The 15957-nt window shown below is 31.5% G+C and overlaps 1 protein-coding gene across 1 annotated transcript; it reads left to right on the plus strand.

The window, feature by feature from the left end:
- The first annotated feature begins 1676 nt into the window (after positions 1 to 1676).
- Positions 1677 to 15643, plus strand: LOC125065591 (probable cytochrome P450 9f2). Its single transcript, XM_047673294.1, has 10 exons — positions 1677 to 1922; positions 4230 to 4393; positions 4569 to 4685; positions 10838 to 11043; positions 11700 to 11835; positions 12643 to 12723; positions 13764 to 13982; positions 14359 to 14456; positions 15078 to 15246; positions 15378 to 15643. Exons 1-10 carry the CDS (start codon positions 1714 to 1716, stop codon positions 15542 to 15544), a joined length of 1566 nt encoding a protein of 521 aa, XP_047529250.1. The 5' UTR covers positions 1677 to 1713; the 3' UTR covers positions 15545 to 15643.
- The last annotated feature ends 314 nt before the right edge of the window (positions 15644 to 15957 follow it).

Here is a 15957-nt window from a genome sequence, read left to right on the forward strand (position 1 = left end):
CTTGAGCAATAGCTTTAGTATTGAAAAATCTAAATTAATGTATTAAATTAAATATTGATTACAATACGATAGAATATTATCAATCACCAAAAATGTGACAAATAAAAAAAATAAAAAATCTACCATCTTGAGATACATGTCATTAACTCCTCAAGTATCTTCTTTTCAGCAAAAAAATAAACATAGACAACCGTTGACGTAGTAAATAATTATCGGTTAACATATATAAAAAAAATATAACCAGACAAAATCATCAACAAATAAAAAATAACAAAATAATATCTCATACTGCACTCAACTTAACTACGTATAGACAAAAACAAAATAAATAACATAATTATGTTCAAAATAACCAGTTGAACGTAATATATAGTCGGTCCGAAACACTTTGACTACCTACAATTGGATAACGCTTTTGGCAAGGCATTAATTCATAAGCGATCGTTCTTCGTCGATCGATCTTTTATATCGTTCGAAAATTGGAAAAAAATATTTCATTAGATGGAGATCCTCGACAATGGACAAGTTATGGACATGTCGAATCTTTCATTTTCCAATTTTATTTTATTTACGGTATTTCAGACTTCGCTTACTAATAATATGAAACATACTATTCACATGCCGTCAATAGTAGTTTCAACGTCTGTTTAATAATACTTTATATAATTATGTTTATCTTCAGTTATATGGTTTGTATTGACAGTACCAGTGGCAAACATTACATAAACATGAGAACTTAAGAGAAATTTGAAACACCAAAATTCCTGCTCCGCAAATTCAATAGGTGTATTGTAGTAGTGCCGTACACCTAGATCTAAGCGTGACTTATATCGGTGTCTGTGTGTATGAAAGAAATATAACTCTCCCTCTAGGTCCTTCAAAAACGTCACTGCTAGTCGAAGATGGAATACATTGGCAATATTAGCTAGAGACTGGTGTTCTGTATCTTTTTGGCTCTCTCTTTGCGTCCAAGTGACTCTGGATGACCAAGGAAAGACAACACAACAATCCTGTTCCCGATTATGTAGACACCGGTCTTAACGAATCTTTTCCGGAAATCCTACTTGCTTGAGAACTTGTTTGGAATCTCGGCGTCTGATTTTCAATTTCGGACATCTCGTCAAAATTCTAAGTTTCACCCGAACCAGCTAGATGTTCGAAAATCACGATTTCTAAGCCATTTTCTGTTTCACACAACGGGAACCACCGCTAATCGCCATCGATAAGCACTCAATGCCCGAGGCTTAATAGATAGGAAAGGACCCTTGGGCCGTGCTGTCGTACGCGTTGGCGAGGAGCGTGGGACGTCAGAATTCCAAGTCTCATCCGCGCCACCTAGATGGCCGAAAAAGCATAACTACGCCATTTTTTTCCGGTTCCTCCGAACCTATAGGATATATAGGCCTCTCTTTTTCACAGCTGCAAGGCCCTTTGTGTTGTAGGCCAGATGTACAATCACAAATGTTCTTTCTAGTCTTCTTTCCATCAGGTGAATTTCCTGCACGTTTGCTGTTTTCACGTAATGTTTTCTAATTACTAATTTGAAATCTTATAAAAGTAATTCTCTCATTATTTGCTAAATACTACTCGTTATAAACAAATCATTGATAAATCGCTATTTACTCATCACTCACACAACTCACTGCGCAGTTATCTATCTACACAACAATGCAAGATATCACTCTATTAGTCTGAGTTCGTTATTCAAACAAAATGATCGTAGAAATTGTCATATTCCTACTAACAAGTTTGGCTGGCTATTTCTTATATAGACATAAATGGGTACATCGATATTTTGAAGAGAAAGGTATCAAATATGTAGCCGGAATCCCAATATTTGGAAATGTATTCAGAAGTACCTTCCTGTACAATCATATATTCGATGACCTCGACGCCGTGTACAAAGCTTTTCCAGATGAAAAGTGAGTTTTATTTTTTTTATATTAAAATAATCACATGCAATATCATAATCATATTCCAATATAACATATTGATATTTAATACTAAAGTTTTTATTACTAATAGTGTAATATTTTATTTTTTAACTTATATAGAAATTTGATGTTCGAAATGAATATGTATATTTATAATTTTGAATTAATATCGTGTCGATCAACATTATTTATAATGATGATATTGCCTTAAACCTTATTGCGTGTGATTCGTAATTCGTAACGCTAATTAAATGTTATTGATAGAATTAACTCTGTTAAAGGTAACAGTTTGTTTGTAGTTAATGAAGCTACAACTAGGAAGAATATAACTGTATCACTCGTGATTTGTTGAGAACTTGTCTTACGTGAATACTTATCATCGATGCGTGTATTGAGTGTTATTATTATTGAGTTATATTGCTTATAATATTTTCATATATCACGATCGTATTCTGCTATATTTTTTCCCAAGTTATTCATATAGGAACATCCTACACTGTTACAAAAAAGTTCTTTTAAATTTTTTTTTGATATTGGTATATGGAACGGCTAATAGGCTAGCTGATGGTTAGTTGCCCATAGGTGCTGTAAGAAATATAAACCATTCCTTACATCGCCAATACGCTATCAAGCTTGGAAACGAAAGTGTTATGTCCCATACGCATGTAGCAGACTGGCTCAAATTAGACATGGTAGATGGCGCTAAGACCTGGGTCCCAGTAATTATTAAAAAAAAAAAAAATATTATTTCACCCCAAAGAAGTACGGACGAGTAGCTAGTTTTACAATACGTTTTCTATTCTATAACGAGTATTATTATTTATGTTGACGACGAATTTTATCTAAATTGGATGATGAATCTTTTTTTTATAGTTACTCAATACTACTACATAGCTCTATGGACACATTAAACTCGATTGCATAAAAGATAATATAGGCTATATACTCGTATTATATATATGTATTATTTAAATAATTTTATTAAAGGCTAATTATTGAAATTTTAAACAAATATTGGTATAACGGGTACGATTAACGTAATTACCTATCTGTTAACTTCGCGTGAACTCAAAGTTCATGTTAAACGTTAAAAATAAATTATTATCTTGTATTGTAGTAATTGGTCATATAATTTTAGTAATTTAATCGCAAAACAAAAACAATAACCTAAAGTTATCGTTTATTTTATACCATCTTTAATAACTTTTATTGAACTTAAAATGTGTGTGTTTTCAGTTAGTTTGTTTGGGTCAAATCTTGCAAGAATATCTGAAAATGTATATGTGATTTCAGTTCCAATGGCAATGCATATTTATGATAATCGTGAACTAATTATACCTACTATACCCAGGAATGGCTCCAGACGTAGAAACTGCTCAACATTTAACAGTATAGCCATGCAATTTTGTATGAATATATAATTAGTATAGCCTGTTCTAAGTTTCACTGTCTGCTGCACTTAGGGTTGGCTCCTAACGAGAGATCTCCTAAACGGTTAATGGCAAAAATACGAAATTTTGTATACGCATTTAATTGTGGTAACGAGTTTTAATAGCGGCACATGATATAGCTGCTGCACTCAAGGTAGGCTACCGACGAGCCAAGTACTCCTCGGTTCAGAACAGAACAGAACAGACACGAGATTTAGTACAGCGTTCCATTGAGAGGTTCTGTTCTTAGGTCGGGCATAATTTAAATTGTATACCTACATGCTATTAAATATCTCTGCAATTATTAGCAAAATTTAGCTACGATATTGTTGTACGTATATACTTGCTATATATTCATGTAGTTGTAGATAAACCCAAATATAATACCAGGTATCGAGTGTTTAATGTAATTTGAGCAGGCGAGATTTATAAAATGAAATACATTCTAGATTCTTAGTTCACGTGTCTTCAATAGCAATTATTTGCTCATGTTTAACGCAAAAATAGTATCACATTTAAATATTAATGATCACTAATACTTTAGATGCAAACAATGATCAACTGACTTGAAATTAACATTTCATTCATGACCTTCAATCTCCATAACACATTGTCCACCATTTCGTATTAAAATTGTCATTTGTCAGTCTTAATTAAAATAAATTGGGATTTACTTTTCATTTTATTTATTTGGGTATTTATAAAACGTTTTTAGCGGAACCATAAAAAATACTTTCTATGACAGTGGGATCAAAAGAATTCCCTATCAAACAAATTTATAGAATATAATTGTAAGATTTAGAGCTTGAGATTGATCAATATCTACGAAAGAATTGTTGTCATTGTCACTTCTTGCTTATCGCAGATATGTGGGTTACATTGAGGGCATTGCACCCATAATTCTAATAAGAGACCCTGAGCTGATGAAAGCCATAACAATCAAGGATTTCGACCATTTCGTTGACCACAAGGAATTCTTCTCCGAAGAAACTGACTCCTTGTTTGGAGGCAGCTTGATTATGATGAAAGGTAAAATACAAATAATTATTTAAATCATTTTCAAATTTGTCATTGTGATTGTCAGCAAGTTTTCATAACATTCGTTTATTCAAAATAATTCTTTGCCTCAGTTTTTTTAAAAAACAACCATAAAAAAGTAATAGTAACTTTACTCAAAAGGGAATTTGTGTTGATTTTTTTACAGGAGATAAATGGCATGATATGAGGACAACTCTGAGCCCGGCCTTCACTGGATCCAAGATGAGAAAAATGATGCCTTTTATGACGGAAATCAGCTCAAATATCATTGAACACTTAAAAGGTAATATCGTAATCCGTTTGTATCTGTTGATGAAATACTTTTTTATGTGATCAGTCAATATGAATATGTATAGAGATATAAATCTATTTAATCAAGAATGCGGTTCGCGTTAAATTATTATCGGTTGGCATTAGTATTAGTGTCGCTCGTGCTGACGAGAACTCTTAATTTGCGTGACACGACTAAGAATGAATACAACAAAAAATAATCATTTTAACATAGCAGGGTGCGCCTTAGTGAAAACTACTCTACAGTTACAAAAAAAAAAAAAAACAAATACTTTTTAAACACACTTTTAATTATAGGAAAAAACACTGAATCAATTTTAATTAATTTACAAAATCATTTTTTTACAAATATCCTCTTAAAAATGGTTGACTCTTGACTCTTAAAGTATCATTTTACAAGACAAAATTTGACGTAAACGTATTACTTGGTTGTTGGGATTTGTGTAAGTGAGTCTGGGTAAATACCACCCGCTTTTCAGATATTCTTTCGCCAAATAGCAATAGTACAGTGTTCCATGCAATGAAGGATGAACCAGTGTCACTGCATGCACTAGAAGACCATTGGTGGATTGGTGCGATGTAAGAAATGGTTACTATTTCTAACTGCACCAATTATTTCATTCTTTTGCGCGCCGAAGAATTAATCTCGCGAAAGGAAATGTAGGCTTACGAGACCACGGAAATGTTGAGTGACGTTTTTTTACTGAAAAATATGTCATTTCCATAAATAAACTTTTTTCCCTTATTTAACCCCCTTGGACTACGGTGAATATTCAAAAACGCTGATACCACTTCCATATTCATGAAAGAATACTTCAAAGACCTAATTTCATGTTTCTGCGACAAAAAAATACGCAAAAAACCGTTATACAAACATTTATCTTTTTCTTAATCATGTTAGAAGATGATATATGTCAATCTGTGTTTGAATTATATTGAGTAGATTGGATTGACATTTATTATAGATACAAAAAATGTAATAAAAAGGAACCCTGAGGCGACGTACCAATATTATAATGAAAGGGTCATATCCCATATGTAACAGTTCCGAGAAAATCTAAGAAAAATACATTTCAATATACTGTCACAGATTAATTTTTAATTATTAAGTTTATGCTACTAATGATATCAAATGCATACGTTTACTTAACAAGTGTGTGTAATTACGAATTAAGGCAACGATTAATGCCATTCGAATTAAATTTCACTACAAACAGCGAAAACTTTTAAAACAGAAATTAATAATTATTTTCTCAATCAAAGAAGTCCTTCACGGAAATTATCTCAAAATCGTATCTATGCGTATTATATACAGCGATTTCCGTCTGTTCAGCGTCAGTAGCGTTCATTTACATAGACGCTGAAATCGTATTAAAATTAAACCAGGAACTATAATGAATGAAATAATGAATGAAATATACTTTATTGTACTCCACAAAGCCGAGATGGCCCAGTGGTTAGAACGCGTGCATCTTAACCGATGATTTCGGGTTCAAATCCAGGCACCACTGAATTTTCATGTGCTTAATAATTTATAATTCATCTCGTGAAGGAACGGCGGTGAAGGAAAACATCGTGAGGAAACCTACATGTGTCTAATTTCAACGAAATTCTGCCACATGTGTATTCTGCCAACCCGCATTGGAGCAGCGTGGTGGAATATGCTCCAAACCTTCTCCTCAAAGGGAGAGGAGGCCTTTATCCCAGCAGTGGGACATTTACGGGCTGCTCATGCTAAAAAAAATGTTGATTACGAGTGTTGTACAATGGGCCGACTATATATATAAATATATATATAACTTAAAACCAACACGAAAATCTATAAATTTCGTAAAATTTCGACCTTTAAAAGCTTTTAATTAGTTCATAGGCAAAAATTACCTATTTTACTAAACGTTTCATTACGAGCATTAATTGGAATTTATTTAAAAAAAAAATGTTATTCATTACACTCATTATATTAACTTCATCTGTTGATCGAATATTACTACTGAATATATTATGTACATTGTTACTTCATTATATTACTAGCGATTCGCCCGAGCTTCGCACGGGTGCAATTGGTATGAATTTTTGTTTAGAATTGGATCATTAGTTCCAGAGATTCCCTCCTACATACTAACAAAGTTAAATATTAATTAATATATATAATAAAATCATTGTTTTTATTTATTTTAATCCATTTTTTATTTGGTGTTTTTTTTTAATATTTCATTAACGATTAAATTCGATGTTTCATATTTTCCTACAATCGTTTTCTATATATAATCTGGATTTGCATATCAATTGACAAAAATGTGCCATTTTTTAACATGCATTTGTTTCCACTTTTTGAACATGGAACAACAAGAGAAAACAGAAACTCAAAAGAAAAGAAAAACTCTTTCTGTTTGTAAATCCTGTTATTAAAGCACATCATAGTCCTACAAAAGAATCACTATGCCTGTGTAGACAGGTAACAGAGGTAACAAGTTTACGTTTGTTTCTAGCATGTCATAATTTCTAGAAAATTCTTTTATATTTTTAAAAAACAAACCTTACATTTTCGAGTAAATATTGAGAAGCGACTTAATATTCCGAACAAGCTATTTTTATTACAGTCAATTTAAAGAGCTTCTGACTTTATTATAAAGGTTTATGACCTAGGGTATAAACTGCTTGAATAGAAGAAAAGAAGTAGAGAAGTGACCAAATCAAAGGCCCTAAAACAAATCAGTCAACAATATAATTTTCTTAAATAAAAATACTGCAGAGTATAATCATTACTCATCTTGGTAACATGAAAACAATTTCAGTTAAAATCAGTTAAAATCATAGTAATAAATGAATACTGTATTATTTGTAAGTTCTAATACTTCACCATTTAGAAGCACATTCATTGTTATGCAACCTTATATATTATTTATTGTACACGATACACGGAACTTATGCTGAAGAGAAATGAACAAAAATTAGGTATATAGCTTGCTAGGCAGCTCTATCGCTTACAGCTATGACTTCCAGGAAACCTCTATTTAAAGCATTAAGTACTACTCTAGAGAGAGCTTTGATTTTATCGTCATATATTATTTTCATAACAAAAATTAAATAACTAGCATTAGCTACTAATAGTGGCTCATATTTACTATGTAAAAGTAAAGCGAGTGATTTATATAAATGGGAAATATAATTGGACCAAATAAGATCCCCATGGGATCCCTATATTTACTTGAAACTAGGATAATTATATCTACTTGAAACCACAGAAAATTGAGTGCATTATTTCTAATACCGATGTGATGTACCGATGTTCCATGTTGCACACAATAACTGTACAAAATACAGTACTTTTCGGTCGTGTCGGATTATATCGCTGAGTAACCGGGTACAAAGATTACCTTTGTTTTTGTCATGTAACAATCTTTGGTGCTCTCCATTCGGGATAGTCACCATAATACGAATTAAGATGAGGTCCATCGTTGAGAAAACAACTGCCAACAACACGGCCAACTGACCATCACATGGGACCTCTGGAATAGCTAAATATTAGCGTATATATAAGTTTTATTTTAAGTAAATAAATAGAACTGACTCGGTCAGAAATTACTATTTTCTATTCTCAAAAAGCTTACATAAAACCGCAAGAAATATCAGTAAATATTTTCTGTGCCTAAGCCAAGTTTGGGCGGAAGCGAACGAGATTTTCTAAGATCATTTCTTAAACAGGAGAACATTATGATGTTACATACAATGTTCTCCTATTACCGATGCACTTTATAAATGACATATGTCATAACATTTTTAACATTATTTAGAAGTTGTATAATTTTATCACATAACTATACTAAACTGTCTAAAATCCTTACGTGAGTTTTTATATAACATACGACAAAATACCCACAAAGTTTTTACATATTAAATCTTATATATACGAGCTCAAAGCTAGTACTTACTTTTAATGGCGTTTAAATCCAATTAAATTTTGAGTGCGAATGTTATCAAACACGGCGTGGCTTTGTTTGTTACGCAATTACGATGATAAGGTAAACTTAATTTCAAATAAAACAACATTCGGATTTCACATTCATAATAGAGTAGGTGATTTGGGTGTCTATAGCTGTTTTATTTTTACTAGTAACTATGTTTACTTGATATTCCAAAAACTCGATATTGTCGTTCATTCATTTCGATTAATCCTCTCCAAATATCACAAACCAAAATCCTGCCGTAAACATAATTAACGTAAGAATAAAATATTACAGGAATTATTATTAATAATAATATTATGAACTGTTCAATTAATAATAGTAATATATAGCTATTATTTACGAGTTTATTTATATTCTTTATTAATAATATTATATACATATTTTTAAACAGGTATAATTTTATCGGAAACGCAATTTTAAACTGAAACAAATTTTTTCTTTGATTTATTAAACTTCAATTTCATTTACCAAATAATTTTGAACGAGCATTATTTCAAAATTAAAACCCAATTATTTTTTATTCAATTAGACTCTCACTATCACTTTGAATGTTCATGCTACAAGATTATATTAAATTGAATTCTAAATGTAGATTTTACTGAGAAGACCCGACAAGAAAAATAGTATTCTACATTTTGGTTTATTATAATTGTTTGAGTGAGACAAAATTGTACAATACTACTGTAATTTGTTACTCCATCCTCGTGGGAACTGATAGCGCGTTGTTTTTTGTTAGTTCCTGCAAACTTTATGAAATAAAAATTTGTTTAACAAACGATTTGTTTATAGCGTGTTACCTATTAAATGTTACATTTCAGACTTTAGTTAAACACATAAAGTTTTTCTCACAATTATGACTGAAGTAAAATAACTATATTATTATTCTAGAATAGTATATATGTTACCGGAAATGTATGACATCTAGGAATTATATACAAATCCTAGGAAATTTATACAATTCCGAAGCTATTTAGAAAATGTATACATTTCCTAGGAATTGTATATAATTCCAATATCGTATTAGGAAATAAATAAAAATAATGCTTTCTGTAATAAAACACGTTGTTAAAATGAGAATAATATTTTTTATTAAAGCACTCGTTGAGACAACAACGTTCAGGTAACAGTCATATCGTAAAATATAATAATCTTCATATTATCTGACTAATAAAAGCTTCGAAAATCAACTATCTAGTAACTTTTAAAATCTATTTATCACAAAATCGACTTATATTGTTCTTATAAAGTCAAACTTTTCGTTCGTTTGGTAAGTAATCAGCCTGTTATTTAAGTTACAAATGTCACAATATCAAAGTAATGTTCTACATTTTCGATTGCTATTTAGGAAATGTTTCTAATATAATTATTAATTATTTTACACATTTCCATGCGATTTTAGAAAATACATACATTTCATAGGAATTGTATACAGCTCCTAGATTTCACACATTTCCGATAACATATATATATACATATGATACATTTGTTAATGTCGTATAATGATTTATATTTACACGCGCTCATGCACTCACACACACTACACACACAGACGATACAAATAAATTGGTTCCGTACTTAACAGATAATTTGTGAAAAACTTTATCATTTAATGATCTAAGTATTATTTAATTTAAATTTGAAGTTATATTCGTGGTCAAGCAGTCTACACCGCTTATAGACATTGGCGAAGAATATAACAACGATAACTTACACCGTCAATGCGCCACCAACCTTGGGAGTTGAGATGTTTTGTCCCTTGTGCAGTTACAGTGATTCATTCAACCCTTCAAACAATACTAGTAGGTGGTACCACCAAGTAATACCTTTACATTCAATTTTATATTGTAAAATGGTAGTTTAAGTCAAGTTGCAGTTTTTAATAGGAAATTTGTATAAAACATTGATGTTATAATAAGAACGTATTCAGTTTTCTTAACATAAATAAAAATATAAAGGTATATTTAATTTTTTTTATAACCGTTGAAATCTATTCACTCGCAAAGGCGCGGCCTACTTCAAATTAATTAATGTTTTGTTGTCTTTATTCTTAGTCGTGTCACGCAATTAAGACATGTTAATCATCGAGGAATTGAGAACACATGAAATAATATGACTTTAACTAAAGTGTCAACTTAGTTATTGCAAATATGTAACTATCTTCATCCGATTCTTTCAGGTCATCTTAATGAAGACATTGATGTGGAGGATCTGATACGTCGGTATACCAATGACGTCATAGCGTCAGCTGCATTTGGTCTTCAAGTGAACTCCTTAAAAGATAAAGACAATGAATTCTATAAGACCGGTCAAGGGTTATTCCATTTTAATATCAAGCAACGATTCATATTCTTTATGTCGGCTGTATTTCCTAATCTTTCCAAGGTAATTATTTTTTTACACTTTTATCATAGTCTTAGAGATTAAATAAAAACATATTAGGCATTTGTGTCTAAATAATCACATTCGCAACTTGCAGTCTGAAAGTTGGAGGTGTGTACATTCTCGTTCCAGGGAAAGCATGTAAATCTTGCGCCTGAACTCTTTTCGATGGTGTTGGATTTTCGGTTCCATCGGATTATGAGAACGAGGAAATAGTACACCTGTTTTTACGTGCACTCTTGTACTCTATAATACATCCTACATATAGTTGAGATTACCTGCCGTGGCCAATATCTATGCATTATCCTTATATTAATATCTTATGACTGACTTATGTAGCCTTAGACCAAGTGGTCCTTGGTTTAAAATCCGGTTCGGACCAATCAAAATAATATTGGATGTTACTGTTGAGAAATTCCGAGTAGTTGCCTGAAGTTTGGATTATGGCAGTGCTTAAATTTCCATACTTTTCCATCCCATGGGATTATGAGAGTGGGAAAATAGATAATGCACTACTCTATAAATTACTCGTATAATATGTCCAGCACGCAATAGTCTCCCATAAATTGGATATTGAATTAAATATTATTTTTTTTTATTCATATTATTAGAATTAAATTTTCATTATATTAATGTATATATATATATTCGTTCTGTAGAAATTGGGTGTGCAAATTTTCCCTGCGAAAACCACAAATTTCTTTAGGAATCTGGTGTCCAGCACAATGGAACATAGAGAGAAAAATAAAATCGAGAGACCAGATATGATTCAACTATTAATGGAAGCTTCTAAAGGTATATTATTTTAAATTAAATTTGTTTGTTTATATCAATTCCAAAGGCACTGGAGAATCATTTATTTAAATAATATTGGTTGAGGCTAGTTAGGCGTAGTGTAATTGAAAATTAATATAGTTTGATATGAAAACCAAATTTCAAAATCTATACTATTATTATTAATATGAATAACTGTCTGTCTGTCTGTCTGTCTGTCTGACTGTCTGTGTGATGCTCTTTTACGGCTAAGCCACTGAACCAAATTTGCTTAAATTTGGCAAGCTCTCCAAGAACGGACATAGGCAATTTGTGCCTCATACCTGACGAACAATCCCTAAAATGCAAACGAATCTACGCTCACACGGCAACAAATAGTATTTTATACATTAGTATATTTGTAAATTCATGAAATGACACATGTTATGTATTATGTTCATGGAACAGGTTACATAATTATACTGTGACACTAAAACACACAAACTTCTATGCCCTTCAATTGATTGTCTTCCTACGGGCAATACGTTTCCCGGATTTTCTCAGTAATATACTAGCAATATAATTATACACCAATATTAATTACACACATAGATTGTTTAGTAAAGTTATCATAAGCCGATTAATGCATAATGTCATGGAAATTGACCAATGAAATTACAATTGAACTGAAATTGGTACGATACTGTATGAAAGTGTGAGGATGGATAAAATTTTACGCAAGTATAATCAATTACTAGTAAAATTACAATATTATCTATAAAGAAAAATGTTGTACGTTTATTTAACAAAGTTTACCGAAGTTTATTTGATTATTTCCTATTGTTCCAGGTTTATTAAAATCAGAAAATGAAGGGAACGACAATTTTTCACCCACGGAAGACACCTTTAAGCCTAAAACACAACAAAGGCGTGAGTTGCGTTTTAATTACGTCTTCGTTTTGTTGTAAATCATTTATGAACCTTGGGAGCTTTATCGCATTATTGAAATATAACATTATTTTTTCGAGTAACGTTTAGTAGATACCTTTTAACTAACTACAAATACATACTTATTTATAATTATAATTCTACTCGTAATTATTTATGGCTAGGGAGCTGGTGAGTTAATTTTTTATGGTTAACTCGTGTGATAGATATTATTAATAGTAATATTAGCGCTATAAGAAACAATAAAAGCGGAGTCTGCTTCAACGGTAGCGCTTCATTTTCAATTAAAAGCGCTTTAATTAAAAAGATAACTGTGTATTATAAAAGCGTACTGATCTTCTTAAACTATACCTAATCGATTCCTATGGATCTGAACTGAACGCTGACCTAACTTTGTATGCCCACTGCTAATAGAAAATATAATAATATATATATAATGGGTCTATTTTTCGGGAGTATAGTGAACAGGTTTCTTTTGGATGGGCGTGTACCACCTTCGTCTTCATCTACACTTTCCATCAGGTGAGATGGAAGACAAACGCCTATTCCACTACAATGATAAAAAAAAAAAAATTGTCTTGATTTATTAAGAGCTTTCTTAATTTGTGTTTATAATTCATCTCGTGCTCGGCGGTGAAGGAAAACATCGTGAGGAAACCTGCATGTGTCTAATTTCAACGAAATTCTGCCACACGTGTATTCCGCCAACCCGCATTGGAACAGCGTGGTGGAATATGGTCCAAACCTTCTCCTCAAAGGGAGAGGAGGCCTTTAGCCCAGCAGTGGGAAAATTTACAGGCTTCTAATGCTAATGCTTGATTTATAAAATATACGAGAGCGAGAAAATGTAAAAGTTTAATATTAAGGGACAGGAAAAAATATTTATTTCGATAAAAGATTTTTTAAATTATAATCGGAGATTATTGGTTAAAAAAAAATCATAAAGGGTAAAACCTCGGCAAACTAAACTAGCATAGTGTGAGAAGGCACTCAATGATTTTATTTTAACAAAATTATTATAGAATGGACGCAAAATGATTTGGCCGGTCAAGTATTTATTTTCTTCGTCGCCGGATATGAGAGTTCCGCTACTGCTCTCGTCATGTGCGTCCACGAATTGGCTCTCAACCAAGATATACAAGAAAAATTATACCAGGAGATAAGGAGCTTTAAAGAGGAACACGGAGATTTAACGTATGATAATATCAACTCACTGAAATATCTTGACTGCGTTTTGAGTGGTAAGTACGGAATACGCACACTGAAAATTATCTCTTGAATTTTAATATAGCAAGAATATCATTAAAAATATCAAAAAACTTGGCTGAAATAAACCATGATAAGATCCTTCTATCTGGTTCCGGCCACGGCAGCCACAAGTTGGAAGACGTTATTGTATCTACGCATAATTCAATGGAAGGGTAAACTAAATGGCATCTACAGTGCCATAAGCACCCAATATTTTTTTATTCACCTTATCTCCTATAGGAGAGTTATAACTCAGAACCTCGTACTTATAAGCTTATTACTATGCAATTAGGATACTCAATCTAGATATATAGAAGCTACGGTACATTTTGAAAACGTATGACTTAGTAAAATTGTATTGAATTATAGAAACCTCTAGAAAGTGGGCAGCTGCTCTGATAATGGATAGAGTGTGCAATAAAGATTACGAGTTGCCTCCGCCGAGGGAAGGCGCAAAGCCAGTGCAAGTAAGTTTTCTCCGTCTTAACAAATATGTACCATCGTCAATTTTCATATTTTATTAAATAATAAAACATTAATTTCTATTAATAAAAAGTTGTTTAGGTCTGTGTATTGTAGACAGAGTACAATACAGAAGATTCTGTCAAGACCCTTTTCTTTAAGTATATTGCCTTAATCTAAAATAAATTGAAGTGTCTTTTTGTTGTAATGTATATGTTACTGTAAAAAGTCAAACTACGGTAAATCTTAAGATTTTCCAGTAAAATCTAAGATTTACCGATTATGAATGTCCATAAAACTTTGGGATTCGAACTTTTACCATCATTCACTTGGTAAATCTTAGGATTTACATGTTAGGTTAGGTTAGGTTGGAATAGTAAAAGTCCGAAAAGGTCGTCCCTTTATAATAAATACTTACATTTACCAACTTATGTCGGTAAATCTTAGATTTTACTGGAAAATCTTAAGATTTACTTTAGTTCGAGCTTTTACAGTGACATATACGTGACATAAGACTTTATGCAACTCTTCATTAACCAAAAATATAATAATATAATTAACCAATAAAAATCTTTAATAATCTTCAAATCCAAATTTAGAACTAATAAAACAAATGATGATCACAGCTCAAACCTGGAGACGTGGTCTACAATGTTGTGAACTCAATCCACATGGACCCACAGTATCACCCAAACCCTGAGAAGTTTGACCCAGAAAGATTCTCTGACGAGAACAAACACAAAATCAAACCATTTACGTACATGCCTTTTGGAATGGGACCAAGAAATTGTATCGGTAAGAAATAATTTAAAAAAAAAACTGTCACCAATAAACCAAACTATCTAATTCAATTTAGTTGAACTACTAAAGTAACATAATATAACAGATATACTTTCACGACTAAATGATAATGTTTTTTATTTCAGGTTCTAGATTCGCCTTGCTAGAGTTAAAGGTCCTGATGTACAACCTCATACTGAACTTCAAGGTATTGAAATGCTCGAAGACCACTGATCCTATTGAGCTGAAACCTCATGAATTTAATATTAAACCGAAAGGTGGTTCTTGGGTGAGACTAGAAGCTAGAACATGATTGATTTCTTCCTTTGATACTTCAATGTTAAAGGATTAATAATCCTTTGCGTATTTCAGAAGGCTAGAATTAAAAATAAAAATTTATTTAATATATGAATATTATTTTTGGTTTACCTTCTAATACTTTCCTAGTTTGTTTGTTAGACTAAAATTATGATTTGTAAACTGATTTCATTTATATTTCTATGACTTTAAGTTAAATGTTGTACTGACATATTAAATGTATATCTTAATTAATTAAAAAATATATATTTTTTTTTAAAGTACCTCTTATACTTAATCACAGTTCCACTGCTGAGCTAAGGTGGTAAACATGCAGTCTCAATAAGTGTTAGAGGATACACATGAGATGGCAGATTATCATGCAAATAGTATAAGGTTCCTCGCGATATTTTCATTTACAAAATTCAG

Source organism: Vanessa atalanta, chromosome 8 (genome assembly GCF_905147765.1).
Source record: "Vanessa atalanta chromosome 8, ilVanAtal1.2, whole genome shotgun sequence".
Lineage (NCBI taxonomy): Eukaryota > Metazoa > Arthropoda > Insecta > Lepidoptera > Nymphalidae > Vanessa > Vanessa atalanta.

Coding starts and splice junctions, on each gene's coding strand:
- LOC125065591 (XM_047673294.1), top strand. CDS start 1,714: ATGATCGTAGAAATTGTCATATTCCTACTAACAAGTTTGGCTGGCTAT. Junction 14,457..15,077: donor AAGGCGCAAAGCCAGTGCAA/GTAAGTTTTCTC, acceptor TGATGATCACAG/CTCAAACCTGGAGACGTGGT. Junction 15,247..15,377: donor GGGACCAAGAAATTGTATCG/GTAAGAAATAAT, acceptor TTTTTATTTCAG/GTTCTAGATTCGCCTTGCTA.